We start from the raw sequence: 16,045 nt of genomic DNA on the forward strand, positions 1-16,045 counted from the left end.
GGTTAACATGCCTGAGCCACCAAAATATTAGGGTACAACCCTTTACAAAAAAGTTTAAGTTTCCAAAAAATGTACATGTTGTTTAAAAGTGAATGTTTAATATTTTATTAGATTTAACTTCAGGCAACACATAACCATGCCTCACGTGAGTGCCATCGTCCGGAGGGTAAACCTCTTCAAACGGACCTAAGTTCGGTCCGTTCATCCAAAAATAATACGACAGGTCGCTTAATATTTTTTTTGTTCTACCATTTATTCAAATAGTTTGCTACATACCCATAAAACGTTTCTGTATTCATCTATCCACTTTCATTGTATCCGATACCCTAACCTATTGGCATAGTTGGAACTAAATGTTTTGGTAGCCTTGTATAGGGAAACAAAACCATGAGTGGTGGGATATCTCAATTAGCGGATATTGTTGCTAATACGGTCAGACATTCTTTTTCGTCGTCAGCAGTTCTGTTATATGCAATTTTAGACCCTCTTTTAACTAAAACTTGTTTATCCTGTAAAGCGATGAAAAAGGCTGTATCGTCGCAGTTGAATATTCGGCTTGGATCTTTATACACATCTGTGATGCCATTTTGACTGAAATAATCGTATAATTTCTTGAACCAATTTCTATCCTTTCCTTTGTAACGAAGGAACGGCGTGTCACGGGAAAACCCGCGACAGCCAAAAACAATATCTATTTTACGATTAGTTTTTCCTCATCACTAGTTAAAACTGATTAACTTCCAATATTTTCGTGTACGTACTTTTGCATTCTTTTTTCTTTTAATGTACTTTTTGGAATACAATACATCTTGGATGCTTTATAGGCAGACATGCCAGTTTTCATGTCATTTAGGTTCCGATTAAGTAGGTCTTGTGATTTTTTTTGCATTGGCTTAGTTAGGCTTTTTAGTTCTGACCATGATTCTAGAAAAAAAAGCAAATGTGAATAATTGAGTCTTTCTTTGTAGACACCATGTCAGGCTAAATTTGGGTTAGGCCGAAATTAGAGCACATGCGAAATAAAATAAAATCTAATACCGCCCAGAATAAAATAAAATTATTTTAATTTTTTTTTGTAATTAATTAATTGTCAGACTATGTATTTTAACTTAAGTTACAAAGTAAATTTTTTTGGGAACAAATTCGAGATTTTTTTCAATTTTCTACCATTAGAAATAACTACCTGACTTTCATAGTTGTAAACTTCCTTTTTTGCTTTTATAGAAAAAAAAGGATGGGACGGAATTTGATAGTACGTTTTTGTTAATATTATTTTAAAAGAATAAATTACTTTTTTTTAATACCTAATTTTTTATGTTAAAGAAAAAAAAGTTGAATTGAAAAAAACCACCAATATTGGTTACTACGGCCCATTGGGCCGGAATTAGATTAGCTACTAAAATTGTGCTCTAATACCGGCCTAATCTATTTTTGTAAATCCTACTTTGTTTTGACCCAAAAACTAAAGTGTTTTATAAAAAATACAACTATTAACCATTTCTAATAAACAAACTACTGCATGTAGGTGAAAAAATATTTTCTGTAATAATTTGCAAGCAAATATTGTAACCAATGAATTTCTCAATAGACTAGGCGGGATCTGTAGAAATTCAGACCATAATGGACATTTTCCATAGGAAGCTATTTTTTTGCTGGAATCCCTTCAGGATGTGCCCAATATCGATAATCACGATATGCGCCAGTCGCAAACCCTGTGCTAAATTTTTTATTTAACAAAATATGAAAACAATTGAAAATTTCTCATGTTTTTGCTCTTATTTTCGTTTATAATTCGGAAAATATTGATCCTAGAAAAAAAATTATAAGAAGTTAAAAGTTTTGTTATTCAATTTTACACAATATTTCGTTAGCTAGAAATTGAAAATTTAAGGTTTATTGTTGAAAAAATAGCAATAATTGGAAAAAAAGTACAAAAAAATGAAGTTAATCCTTTAAATGTTTTCGACTTTCTAAACTTGACTTACAAGCTCCATATTCCGCCTAGAAAAACTTTTTAATATGTTTAAAACGTGTGCTAAATTTTGTTAAGATCGGTCGGATAGGTTTTGCATAATAATTTTGCAATCCAGCCTACTGGAAAAAAATCGCAAATTTTCAAATTTATAGTAGGCCCTAAATAAGGCCCTCAGACAGTTGCAATTTTTGTTACGTATAAAACAAGGCTCAAACTTTCAAACGCTTTTAGTAAAATTCAAATCGGTTCACTAGGAGAGCCTAGAAATTTTTTTAAAGTTTTAAACATTTTTTAGGCTTATAAACAAATTGAATAACTTTACGAGCTTTAAACATATCAATTTAAAAATTTATACACTTAAAAAACATTAAAAGACGTTTCTTTAAAAAAAAACGATACATTCGGCTTACTGGTTGCCGAGATATTGAAGGTCAAGGTCAGACCTGAAGATTCTTGTCCTTCCAAAAAAAGAAAAATAATTTAAAAAAAATTATTGAAGATTGAGTCAAAAAAAATTTTTTTCGTTCTCCTTTGTTTTAACAATTTAAATTATTTATTATCAATTTATAAATACATATTTGTTTACTAAAAGTAACAATTTACTTCAATGTATAAATTGCAAGCTCAAAAAAATGCATGTAAAAAAAATGCAATTACTTTTTTAACATACAATTTGCAAATTTCCCAATTTTGCAATTAAAAATGGTATTTGAAAATATGATATTTAAAATCCTTGTCGTCCGAGACATCGACTCAAAAAAAAGAGGAAAATTGGTTAACAAGAAGCCGAGGTAATGCAATTTTTAGCGCGCGCTATGATTTTGAACTCGTCTATTCACATTTCGAGTGAATGTCCCCCACTATTAGTGTATGAGTGAACCAGTAAAGTTATTCAATTTGTTTATAAGCCTAAAAAATGCTTAAAACTTTAAAAAAATTTCTAGACTCTCCTAGTGAACCGATTTGAATTTTACAAAAAGCGTTTGAAAGTTTGAGCCTTCTTTTATGTGTAAAAAAATTTGCATCTATTTGAGAGCCTTATTTAGGGCCTACTATAAATTTGAAAATTTGCGATTTTTTTTTCAGTAGGCTGGGTTGCAAAATTATTATGCAAAACCTATCCGACCGATCTTAACAAAATTTAGCGTACGTTTTAAACATATTAAAAGGTTTTTCTAGGCGGAATATGGAGCTTGTAGGTCAAGTTTAGAAAGTCGAAAACATTTAAAGGATTAACTTCATTTTTTTGTACTTTTTTTCCAATTATTGCTATTTTTTCAACAATAACATTAAATTTTCAATTTCTAGCTAACAAAATATTGTGTAAAATTTAATAACGAAACTTTTAACTTCTTATAATTTTTTCTCTAGGATCAATATTTTCCGAATTATAAACGAAAATAGGAGCAAAAAAATGAGAAATTTTCAATTTTTTTCAGATTTTGTTAAATAAAAAATTGAGCACAGGGTTTGCGACTGGCGCTTATCATGATTATCGATATTGGGCACATCCTGAAGTGATTCCAGCAAAAAAGTAGCTTCCTATGGAAAATGTCCAATCCAAAACAGATCCCGCCTAGACTACAATGCTTACCTCAAACATTAGGATTGACGACCGCTCTCGAACTGATTGTGTCGCTTGATTAAATCGAATTGACTAAAACAAAAGCTAGAACATGTCACCCCACTATTTATACATAAAAAAATGGCCTAATAAATTTCTTGCTATTAGGATACACATGTGCCGTGGTATTAAGTTTAACCAACTTAAACGTATTTACAAAATAATTTAAATTTTTTGAATATGCCGGATTTACATCACGAATTTGTATAGGCTGTTAATAATGGTAAGGTAGTTTTACCTTACTTATAATTACCTTACTTATAGTTTTGTCATTAGTATATAAGAAGTATTAGTAGTAAAAATAATAATAATTAAAAAATAGAACTATGATCTACTTATTTCATCCATTAAATTTTTTAATAGTAACTCGTCTCCTTTACTATTGGGAAAAAATTGCCCACGCCAGAGTTTCTAACGATACGAGCACTTAAATGTATATTTGAATTTATGTTGATAATAACTTAAAGGATAAAGAATAAATTATATATACGTAAAATTTAAGAAATATTTGTTCAATTTATTTTACACTATGTTTCTTATTGTTTCAGGGGAATTGACTACAAAATCTTCAGATATTCCAAACATTACCAACTCCAACTCAAATGATATAACTACAGTGATTATTTTTGTGATATCAGCCATTTTTGTAATTGCATTATTTTTTATTTTAGCAATTTTCATTGATTGTAGGCAGGAGTAAGTAATCCTATTTAAATATTTTAATTTTTGAAACTTTTTTTTTGAATAGGTATAGTAAACTCTATAATGCAATGATTAAGTCCATTAGTAAGTTCTTGATAAATGATATAACAGCGGTGGGTACAGGCCTTGTAATCCCATGGCTTCCAAAAACTTGGTTATTTTCCTCCATTTTTCGGTCCCTTGCGTTTTCTCTCCAATCTCTCGCGCCTATTCTTTTTATATGTCCTCTTCTTTTGTTCCCCATTTCTCCATCCAGTTTAGCTTTAACATTTTGGTTCTCTGGCATTCGTAGAATGCGACCGTCTGTTTTCTTGCGAAGATTTTTCCGAGCACGTTTCTTTCCCAGTTCTCTACTTTCTTTTCTTCCTGATGGTTCATAATCCACTTTTCCCTAGCATACATCACTGTGGGTCTGATTACTGTCTAGTCAGAGTTCTTGGCACATTTTTTGCTTTCAGGATTGAATTTAGTGACCCTTTCGCTCTGGTTCCCTTCTTTTATCTCTTGTCTATCCCTTTTCCTTCTTTACCTGTGTTCGTTGTAGGTATTCCTAAGTATTCAAATTCTGACACTTCTTAGTCAAATTATAGACAGCCTCTGCTCCTTTCATTTTGATATATTTGCTTTCATTTGCTATATATCCTCTTATTTCCATATACTGCGTATTTGTTTGGTTTATTATTATACCGTAACTGTTCCCTTCTTCTCAAATTTCCGGAAAACTTTTTCTATATGTTTTTTCGTTCTCGCTAGTATCACCAAATCGTCCGCGTACGCTATGCACTGTTCCTTGCTATTGAAAATAGACCTGTTTGTTATCATGTTTCATTAATCTTTTCCTTATAATTTTTACAAGTATTTTATCGACTACTTCTTATAGTCCTAGTATTGTTTTCGCACTACTTTTATCGCCTTTTTTATAGATAGGACAAATAAAAGCGCTTTTCCATTGTTACGACATTTCTTCATCGACTTAAGTCGTTTTCAGAGGAAATAACAGGAGAATAGCAAATATGGTTTAAGGCCAAAAGGACCAACTATAGGCCAAATACATATGTTACGAGGCGATGGAGTAGGTTTAAGTAGTATGAAAAATGCTTTGAATATAACTTACCAATATACAACCTATACAGGTTGCGGCAGATAGACGGCCAATTAGAAATATCTCGAGAAATGAAGCTAACTGAATCATGAAAATTGGAATGAAGTGGTTTTGAAGAGTGACCTATTTAATGAAAATATATTCATCTGTTTGCTACTTCCGGTTACACCGGGTATAAAAATATACAGGGTGTCCCTGTAATTTTTTAATTTAGTAGGCATTTGCAGGGTAAAAAACCGAGGTTATAAGCAACTTCCGGTATAACCGGAAGTATCAAATAGATGAAAATATTTTCATTAATTAGGTCACTCTGTAAAACCCCTTCATCCCAATTTTCATGATACAGTTACCCTTAGTTCTCGAGATATTTCTAATTGGTCGTTTATCTGGCGCACCCTGTATATCGATTATAAACAGGTGTTCGATGGAGTTGATAGGCAAAAGATGCTAAAGAAATTATTATTCATGCTATGTAGGTATACCTAAGATAGTCAAACTTAGACAAATGACCTTGGACGGTTCCAAGACAGTAGTGCGAATAAGCGGAGATCTGACAAAGCCATTTGGTATCGAAAATGGAGTTAAACAGGGTGATACCTTATTCACTTTGAAATCCATTATTAGAAAATTAGATAAATACAAGAGCTTCTCAAATATGCACATTGGCGGATGATATTTTCATAATAAGCCGCAACAAAAGGGTTTTTATAAAAAAAACTATAGACTTGAAACGAGAAGCCGCTAAATTTGGTCTAAATATTAATAAACTAAAACAAAATTCATGGATTGTACAAAATCGGATCGACATAAGAATCTAAATGTAGAAAATCATACCTACGAATATGCCTCCAGCTTTCCGTACCTAGGTCCAATATGAAATGACAACAACAACGTCAGTTAAGAAATACAAGCAAGGATTCTTAACGGTAATAAGTGCTCTTATACATACACAGACTTAATGAAAAGTAAATTGCTAACTCGTGAGTCTAAGCTAAGAATCTACAAAACAATGATTAGACCAATGGTTATGCGTAGATGCGAAAAGCGGACGAACGAAGAAAGATATTTGGATCAATCAATTGCAGCTATGATTGGTGGAGAATTAAAATGAACCACAAAGCTGGACGAATTAATGCAAACTGCAGACATTGTTAGATTTATAAAGTCACAAAGGCTAAACTGGCTTGGTCGTTTAGACCAAATGACACCAAATCGACCCAGGTAGCATCCAGTTTTGCCGAAACGAAGAAATAATCAAAATTGTTCTTTCATGTTGGACAAACTATTGAGTTATAATAGACTTAGTAGTGGAAAAGCCGTTTTTAGAGCCGTCAACCTTAAGCGAGGATCTTGGCGCTCTGTTCTTTTTCGGCGGCGCCCTGTGTACCTCGATCTTTGTGATCGATTTCCCGAAAAGAAAGTCCGGCTTCTCTTAGGCCAACAATTCGCCCCCTATCAAACTTGTTTAGTTTATGGAAATTTGCTGGTCTTGATATTCTACACTGTAAATTTTTTTTAGTAGATCTGCCGATTTAAATACAGTAAGAAATTGTATCCCTCATTAAACGAGGTAAAATTACTATAAAAAAAAACTGCAAATGTTGACTAAAATGTAATATTACTGTTAAGATCAGTAACTTGTCCATAACTATTCCCCATAACTTTGCCAAAAGTCCGTAAATTTACCTCTCAATGAGTTCGCTTATGACAAACTCTATGAGTTCCCTCTGATGAAGCCAGGAGGCAGAAATATGTATATCAGCGAATGGTGGTACGCTGTAACGAAATTAAACCTAATTTTAACCGTCTATTTTATAATTAGATAACAGTTTTGACAAAGGAAAAATAAGAAACACTGAATACAGTTAAACTGCAAAATACAATGGACGCTAACAAGTTTTAACCTAAAACTTACGAATGAACTCAGGATTAAATAAACTAAACATTAGATCGACATTTCGCTTGAAGACATCAGAAAAACACGTCAGAAAACGTATCAACGAATTATCAAAGAAAATTATAAAAATCGACATATTTATCTATAAGCTGAAGAAAAGTTATACCGTCAATAAAATAATGCAAAAAAGTTATATTGTCATTAAGATAAAATTATCTAAATAAAATAGTACTAAAGTTTTAAAAAAAGAAAGATATTTCTAAAAGTCATCCACAACCGAGTTTATCAAAAGTTGGATTCAGATATTAGTGATACACAGATGGGGTTCAGAAAGGGATTAGGTACTCGAGAAGCTCTCTTCGGTTTGAATGTTCTTACACAAAGATGCCTAGACGTTAATCAGGAAATACATGCATATTTTATCGATTTTGAAAAAGCGTTTGACAGAGTACGCCATGATAAGCTAAAAGACATTCTTGAAAGAAAGGGCATAGATTATAAAGATCTGCGAATAATCCTCAATCTGTATTGGAATCAGAAAGTTAACATCAAAATAGAAAATGATATATCACAAGCAATATAAATACGTAGAGGAGTACGACAGGGATGCATTTTGTCACCGCTGCTATTTAATGTTTATAGTCAAAGCATCTGCCAGGAAACCCTTTTGCAAGCAAACGAAGGAATCGTAATCAATGGAGAGGTTGTAAATAATATTCGATACGCAGACGACACTGTACTAGTTGCAAGAACAGTAGAAGAACTACAACGATTACTTACAAATATAAATATTGCCTGCAACAATTATGGCATAAGTATCAATATCAAAAAAACTAAGTATATGGTCTTCAGTAAGAACATGACACAACCAGCAAATATTAGTATAAACGGCATTCAAATTGAAAAAGTATCAAGTTACAATTACTTGGGTACTTCAATAAACGAAACTGGAGACCAAAACAATGAAATAAAAAGACGTATCGAAATTGCCAGGGCCACTTTCATAAAGATGAGGAAATTCTTCTGCAACAGAGATATAAGCATCCCTCTCCGATTAAGAATGCTAAGGGGCTACGTATTTAACACGCTATTATACGGTGTAGAGGCCTGGACTCTCAAGCAGAACAATATAAAAATATTGAAAGTTTCGAGATGTGGTGCTACCGTCGAATGCTGAAGATAAGTTGGGTTGAAAGAGTTACAAATTTTGAAGTAATGCGAAGGATAGGAAAAGACCCAGAAATTTTGTCAACGATCAAACGAAGAAAACTCGAATATCTGGGTCAGCTGATAAGAGGACATAAATACGCATTACTTCAAAATAAAATGCAAGGAAAAATAGAAGGAAAACGGAATCCAGGCCGTAGAAGAATGTCATGGCTGCGTAATTTGAGAGAGTGGTTTGGCTGTACTTCTAATGAACTCTTTAGGTCAGCTGTAAACAAGATCAGGATAGCCTTAGATAATGACACATATATTGTCATCATGAACAATGTATTCATTAAAATTCCAAAAAATAAAAATATATACACGGACAAATATCGTTTATAAACTAATAGCTAAAAATAGGTTGCAGCCTTTAAATAAATAAAAAATATGTAAAACCTAAATTAATTCAATTAATACTTCCAAGTATCCTGACATAAAAAATGATAAATAAAAAGATCTGAGGCTGTAACCTGTTATATGGTAAAATTGGTGATTTTCGTTCACATGGGAAAATCTTAATACTTTATCTTGATTATTGTCAAAGCTAATTTATTATGAAAAGGGGAACATTTCAAGTATACATACTTGACGTCTTCAGAGCGATAAAAAATGAATTTTTTAGACAGAGGGTTAACGTAAAAATACAGTTTTGTTAAAAGTTTGAAAATTAAGGAAATTGAAATGCTACATTACCAAATTGTATTAACATAAAATAATTTATATTGAGTGTTCGGATTTCTATCACTTAATATATTGTAAAGTCTTTTATTTATTTATAATTATTTATATTTTGTTGTGAATTCTTTAATTTATAATGTCTTTATTAAAAGGTTCTTATTTTAATTTATTGAAAAGCACGATAATTTATATCAACAATTTATTTGATTAATAATTACATAATTTATGTATCCGAACGGTACAATTAAATCGCGACCGCGAATCGTCAAAACTAACTAACTGTTCCCTTCCATGAAAACTCCTGTTTTATATGCCAGTACCGTTAAGCTAGAATCATCGACAGCCCTCTCGACTAGCGGTAAACTGGTATCGGCTCGTCCAGAAGGTAAATCCGGGTTATCGTCTCGACCGGTTCAGGCAGATAGAAGCCTCTCGTAAAATCTAAAACATAAACATGTGAATAAAAACATGTTTACAGGTTTTTTAAATATGACTCATATTTTTACGTAACAATATCTTTAAGTCACATTATTTTCTAAACGTTAGATTATTTTAATTGATAGATTAACTTGTTTTAGTTACATATTAAGATTATTTTATTCGTTTTTTTTTTAGAAAACTAAAGAAGTTACAGTCGAAACCAAAGAAAAGGCTCCTCAAACTTAAGCTTCCAATCCCAATAATTGGTCCTCCTGTTCGAGAAGACGAAAATTCTATATTGGACAAAATGGAACAAGGGGAGTCTTCCCAATCATCAAATGTGATATAAAATACTATTGTTTTTATTGCAGTATTCCCAAATTTATTATGTTTACAAAATGTTATTGGAATCTGTTTTTGTTCTTGTTAAAAGAAATTTTAATGTGTAAAGTATAATTTTGGTTAAAACACTATTTTTTAATGAAAAGTATTAGTATAATTTTGTTCGTAAATGGCTGAATATCTACATATAAAAAGGACCCTTGTACTCTAGTCAATGGAAGATAGCATTTTGTTATAATCTCATCCGATCTGAACACAGCTTTCTTTTCTATACTATAGTACCACAATTATAGCGAGTTAGTCATATTTTCAATGTTGAGCTTTGCGGGTCTGAGAGGAACGAAAATCGACGGGTCATAGGCGTGCGGGTAATATTTAAAAAATAATCAGGATTTTAGAAAGGATTGATTTTTATAAAAATTATTCTTATTTTATAGATGCCTTAAATGAAGAAAACTAATTCTTGTTAAATATATTTTTTTGGGGAAAACCCTTCATCCGTTTTAAATTAACAAACTTATGATTGATTCAAGGATTCAATTTAATTCCTATTGTCAAATGAGGTTTAATGACTTAGGATTAGAAACAGGGTACTTATATTATATTATAATCTAATTTAGTCAGTCTAGTCTAGTAAAAGTCATCTATGTCATCTTCAGATACATCAGTAGTATCTTCGCCTAGATCCACAACAACTGGTTCCATAGTACTTTCAATTAAGTTATCAAGGTCCCACAAATTCTGCTCTTCTTTCATTATTTGCTCCATACATTTTATCCACGGCTGTGAGGTCACATTTCTAACGGCACTATTAAGCAGATTTTTTACAGATTATTTATCATTTAATTTAAATTTCATCTACTACATATTTCATATATTTATCTTTAGGACACCGTGCTAAGTTTAGTAACTTAGCTTTTTTTAGTAAGCCAATCCGCAATCTCGCTTTTTCTCTATTTAGTGGTTGGTAACTGTTCTACACGCCGGCAGTGATATGAAGCTTTATCCATAACAATAACAGATCCTGATTCGACTTTTAACAGAATATCTGAAAACCATTTTTCATAATAATCTGCATCCATTTCCTCATGGTAATCTTCAGTCTTTTTAGAAACAAATGTATTTAAACCTACTTCAATAAATCCTGAATCGCTACCAATATGGCTAATAATAAGGCATTTTCCCTTTACAGATGGGGCTTTTAAACCTGTCGACAAACCATCTAGGAAAGCTTGTCGTTTGTTTTTCACAATTAAATCCTGCCAAATTTTTGTCACAGTATGTCCTTGATTTAACCATGTTCATCTGTATAATATGTTTTGTTTCATCTCTTCTAAATTCTGCTACTTATTTCAGATATTTTCTGTCATAAAATGATTTCTTCTTTTTCAATAAGTATACTATTCCTCTTTCTCTTTAAATACCCAAAGTTCATTTCACGTAAAGTACGTAACAAAACACTTCTTGATATTTTTGGAATATTTTCATTACATTGAAGCGAAGAAGCAATTTTTTTCTATAGTTGGTAATTTGTTTTTGAATTAAAATTTATGTACTGCACGAATAGCTTGTTTGGTTTTATCATCCAATTTTATTTGTTTCCTTCCTTTTGTCGTAACCTTCAAAATATTATTGTCGTCTGTTAAATCATCTGTTTTAATTACTCTGTAAACAAAAGCTTATGAAACTTTTATCAAAATACTACATATTGTAACTACATTGTCAGTTATATTTATTATTTGTCACCAAATTGAATTAAATTAAATTAATCACAATTCACAACAAGTAAAAGTAAAAGCGCCTTCCACTAATATACTAAAAACAATTCTTTTCTCTGCTTTATGAAAACCCTGTCAGTGCGCGTATGAAACTAACTTACAGATAGCATACAATAAAAGAACTACCCGAACAATTGCGTTGTTGCCAGTTACATCGCCTACGAAATTGTTGATCTCAGACATTATCTACTGTTAGAGAAAGAATTATAATCTACAACATTGCAGATAACTTCAAGCTGAATCATACACGCTGACAACGTTTCATTTTTCCTAGAACCCAAATCTTTGCCAAAAAATTTGAACAGTTTAAAAATAGACCAGTCGAAATTTATTTCATATAACATGATATATCTTCTATCTGAATGCATATTCTTTGTATAGCCAGAAGAAGAAATTTTTTGACGATTTTTAAGAGATTAAATAGATTCTGCAGTAATCCACTAATTTGTTTATTAAATAATAATTATATTTTCTCCTTTTGTCGGAACAAAAATAATTTTTTTTTAAGGATAAACGTCCACTTTTACTGGCCTATAAACAACCAGTAAAACATGAGTCACTCGCTACAATTGTGGTACTTTGTTGTAAATCGTGTGACAATTATCTCGGATTTTATAGATTACATTTTTAGTTTACTTGTTTGATTATGTTTATGTCTATTTAAAGTTTCTATATAATGTCTTTATAATTGAGGAGTGTTGGTCAAATATAGCTGTTGTGTACCAGTATTTTAGTTTCCCATATTGAATTAATTCATTACCACTGGAATGTTTTATGTTTATTTATTTAGTTAATATATCAAAATAAAATATAGAGAACAAATGTACATTTACATATAGAGACAAAACTTAATTAAATCTGATGGTATTAGTAAAAAGAAATGTGAGAAAAAATTACTATATCATCAATTTGTTGTAAAAGAGCTTGTAGTAACTATATCAAATTTAAATTTATATAAAAATCTGTTAAACAAGTAACATTTAACACACATAAGAGTACTGGTATACTCAGTACGAATATCAGGTTTAGTATCAACGTCTTTCCATTTTTCAACAAAATTAAAGTATTTTATTGTTAATTTGTTTATAAGTATATACAATATATACAATAGTTTTTTTTGTAATATAAAAATATTTTAATGCATGTATTGTGTTACGTCTATATCACTTTTCAGATATATTTGTATAAAATTTATTGTATATAGGAGATTTATGTACATACTATGTTTTTAAAATGTCTAAATGATCAAGACTGAATAATAAAATTAAGGACACTGTATGACTCTTAATTATGCACCTAATTTGGCCCCTCTTTAAACCTGGGAAATAAGTTTTTCTCAAGACATCTTCTTCTTCTTGATGTGCCTATCCGTTACGAATGTTGGCGATCATCATGGCAATCTTTATCTTATCTGCAGCAGCGCGAAAAAGCTGCACAGATGTTGTATCGAACCAGATTCTGAGGTTCTTTAAGCAAGATGTTCTTTTTCTTCCTGGACCTCATTTTCCAAATATTTTTCCTTGCAGGATGGCTTGACGGAGAGCATATCTGGATTCATTTCGCATAATATGTCCGATGAATTGTTACTTTCGAGATTTGATGGTGGTCAGTACCTCTTCGTTCTTATTCATTCTTCTGAGGAACTTCTCATTTGTGACTCGGTCAGTCCACGGGATCTTAAGTATTCTCCGATATAGCCACATCTCAAATGCTTCCAGTTTTCTGCACATATCTTCGTTCAAGGTCCACGATTCAACACCAGAGAAGACGTAGCATCGCAGCATTCTTACTTTTGTATCCAGAGAGAGGTTGTGACTCTTGAAGAAGGTCCCCATCAGATTGAAGGTGGATCTAACTTTTCCGATGCGTGCTCTAATCTCCTGGTTGTTGGTCCATTCTTCATTTATTATGGTGCCGAGGTAGTTGTAGTCCGTCACTCTTTCTACAGGGGATTGGTTGACGTAGAGTTGACATTATGTTATCCTTTTCTTGCTTATTATCATAAGTTTTGTCTTCTTAACGTTTATATTGAGTCCATATTGTTGACTGTAATACGTGATTTTGTTCATAAGAACTTGTAGGTCTTGTAAGTTTTCCGCAAATACTATGGTGTCATCTGCATTTCTGATGTTGTTTAGCCGGTAACCATTTAGTAGAATACCCTATTTCAGTTTCGTGCAAAGCTTCGATAAATATTCTTTCAGAATACAGATTGAAGATTAGAGGAGACAAAATACAGCCTTGCCTCACTCCACGCATGATTTTCACATAGTCAGTGTGTTTACCTTCAACTCTGAGATTTACTGTCTGATTCCAGTAAAGATTTCTAATTATTATTTTCAGATCTTGGTTATTAATTCCTGCTTCTTTTAGTATTTGCATCATCTTGGCGTGCTGTACTCGATCAAACGCTTTCTCGTTATCAACCGTACATGCGTATACGTCGCAGTTGATGTCTCTGCATCTCTGGAATAAGACTTGTACTGAGAACAAAGCCTCTATAGTACCAACAGCATTTGTGAACCCGAACTGGTTGGGGGATATTTGTCTTTCATACAGCTTGTAGATTCTCTTATGAATTATCTTTAGGCACAATTTTAGGAGATGACTCATGAGGCTTATAGTACGGTAATCTTCGCATTTTTTGGCTCCTAGTTTTTTTGGAAGTGCAATAAACTCGGCCATTCTGTTGGTATTTCTCCAGAGTTGTATATGTTGTTGAATACCTTTCTGATTATTGCTATTAATTCGTTGTCCATTAGTTTGAGTAGTAATGCTTGTATATTATCAGGGCTTGCCATCCTTTAACTGTGTTATAACGGAATAAACTTCCTGCTGTAATATTCTTGGTCCATCATTTACCTCTTCTTTTAGCTCAAAGGTGTTATCTCTTTGGTCTTCAAATAGTTTTTCTAGATACTCTTTCCACGTTCTTATTTTACTCTGTTTATCCAAGATAATGTTTCCGTCAGAATCAGTTATATTTCCTCTCTGCCTTGGTCTTAGTCCCACTGTGAGTTCTTTAACTTTCCTACGTACATTGTGACTATCGTACTTTGACTGCAGAGTCTCAATTTATTCGCATCTTTCCCTTGCTTCTATTTCTTTGGCTTCTCTGATTTTCGTTCTTATTGATATATTTATGGTTTTATATTTTTCTGGGTCATTTTTGGCTTCTCTTCTCCCGTCCATTAGTTTCAGGATCTCATCTGTCATCCATGATTTTTTCTTCATTAATCTATCTGTCTTTAAGTGTTTATCCTTTATATTTTGCACTATTTCTGTAATATGTTTTTTCTTCGTTCGATTCGTCTCTAATTGCAGTCACTTACTCGTTTAACGTGGCTTGGACTCACACCCTCGTATCAAGGTCTTTCAGCATACTTAGGTCGTAGGATTGTGCTTTCCTTTTCTGCACTGTTTTTGAATTTGACTCAAAATACTCCCACCAGTAGGTGGTCTGTCTCCAAGTCTACTCCAGGATAATTCTTGACAGATGTAAAGCTGTTTCGGAATCTTTTATTTACTAAAATGTAGTCTATTTGATTCTTAATAATTCTCCCGGGGCTGTCTTGAGGGGATTTCCATGTGTACAGCTTTCGAAGTGGTAATTGGAAGAATGTGTTGGTGATAACTAGTTCTGAGTCTTCTGCGAATTTTTGTAGGAGGTCTCCTCTCTCGTTTCTGACTCCAAGTCCATGTGCTCCAATGTACTGTGTCTTATTTCCAGCTCCAAGCTTTTCATTAAAGTCGCCCATAATGATGAGAACTTCCTGTCAATAAATGTTCTGTATGATATTGTTGATGTTCTGATAGAACTCAATTGCTTTTTCCTCCTCTTTGTCTGCAGTGGGGTCATAGACTTGGATGGGGTTTATATTAATATGGTTGGCTTCTACTTGTAGTAACATCACTCTCTCTGATATTGGTGTAAAGTTAGTAACGCATTTGGTAACCTTGGGTGATATACCTTGTGATCTTCTATTTGTATTTCTCCAGAATCTGACCATCTCATTTCTGCTATTCCCATGATTTCAATATGCATTCTCTTCATCTCCTGTATTGCATTGTGGATTTTTCCTGCTCAAGACATCTTAATAGCCAGATATTTGACGAGTTTTTCCGTAAATATTTACCTGTAGTAAGCAAAACTATATAGGTTTTCTGCAGAAATTTCGGAGTGGTTTTTTATTTATTAATAATTTATTGCATTGCGAAAAATAGGATTTTTTTTCGAATTTTCGCTTACCGTTAAAAAGCTAAAAAGTGGTTGTCTTTCATGTAGTTTGTGAATCTAGTTAAAAAATTAGTCAGGTAT

General features: G+C 32.2%; 1 protein-coding gene across 2 annotated transcripts in view; it reads left to right on the top strand.

Annotated features, from left to right (window-relative positions):
* LOC140445116 (uncharacterized) overlaps positions 1 to 13,009 on the top strand; it is a 70,664-nt gene extending 57,655 nt beyond the window's left edge. For both annotated transcript variants that reach the window (XM_072536945.1, XM_072536946.1), the window contains exons 2-3: positions 4,148 to 4,295; positions 9,803 to 13,009. In XM_072536945.1, coding sequence (XP_072393046.1) covers positions 4,148 to 4,295; positions 9,803 to 9,956 — 302 coding nt within the window. In that variant the 3' untranslated portion in view covers positions 9,957 to 13,009. The remainder of the gene's footprint in view (positions 1 to 4,147; positions 4,296 to 9,802) is intronic.
* The last annotated feature ends 3,036 nt before the right edge of the window (positions 13,010 to 16,045 follow it).

This window comes from Diabrotica undecimpunctata, chromosome 7 (assembly GCF_040954645.1).
Source record: "Diabrotica undecimpunctata isolate CICGRU chromosome 7, icDiaUnde3, whole genome shotgun sequence".
Classification (NCBI taxonomy): domain Eukaryota; kingdom Metazoa; phylum Arthropoda; class Insecta; order Coleoptera; family Chrysomelidae; genus Diabrotica; species Diabrotica undecimpunctata.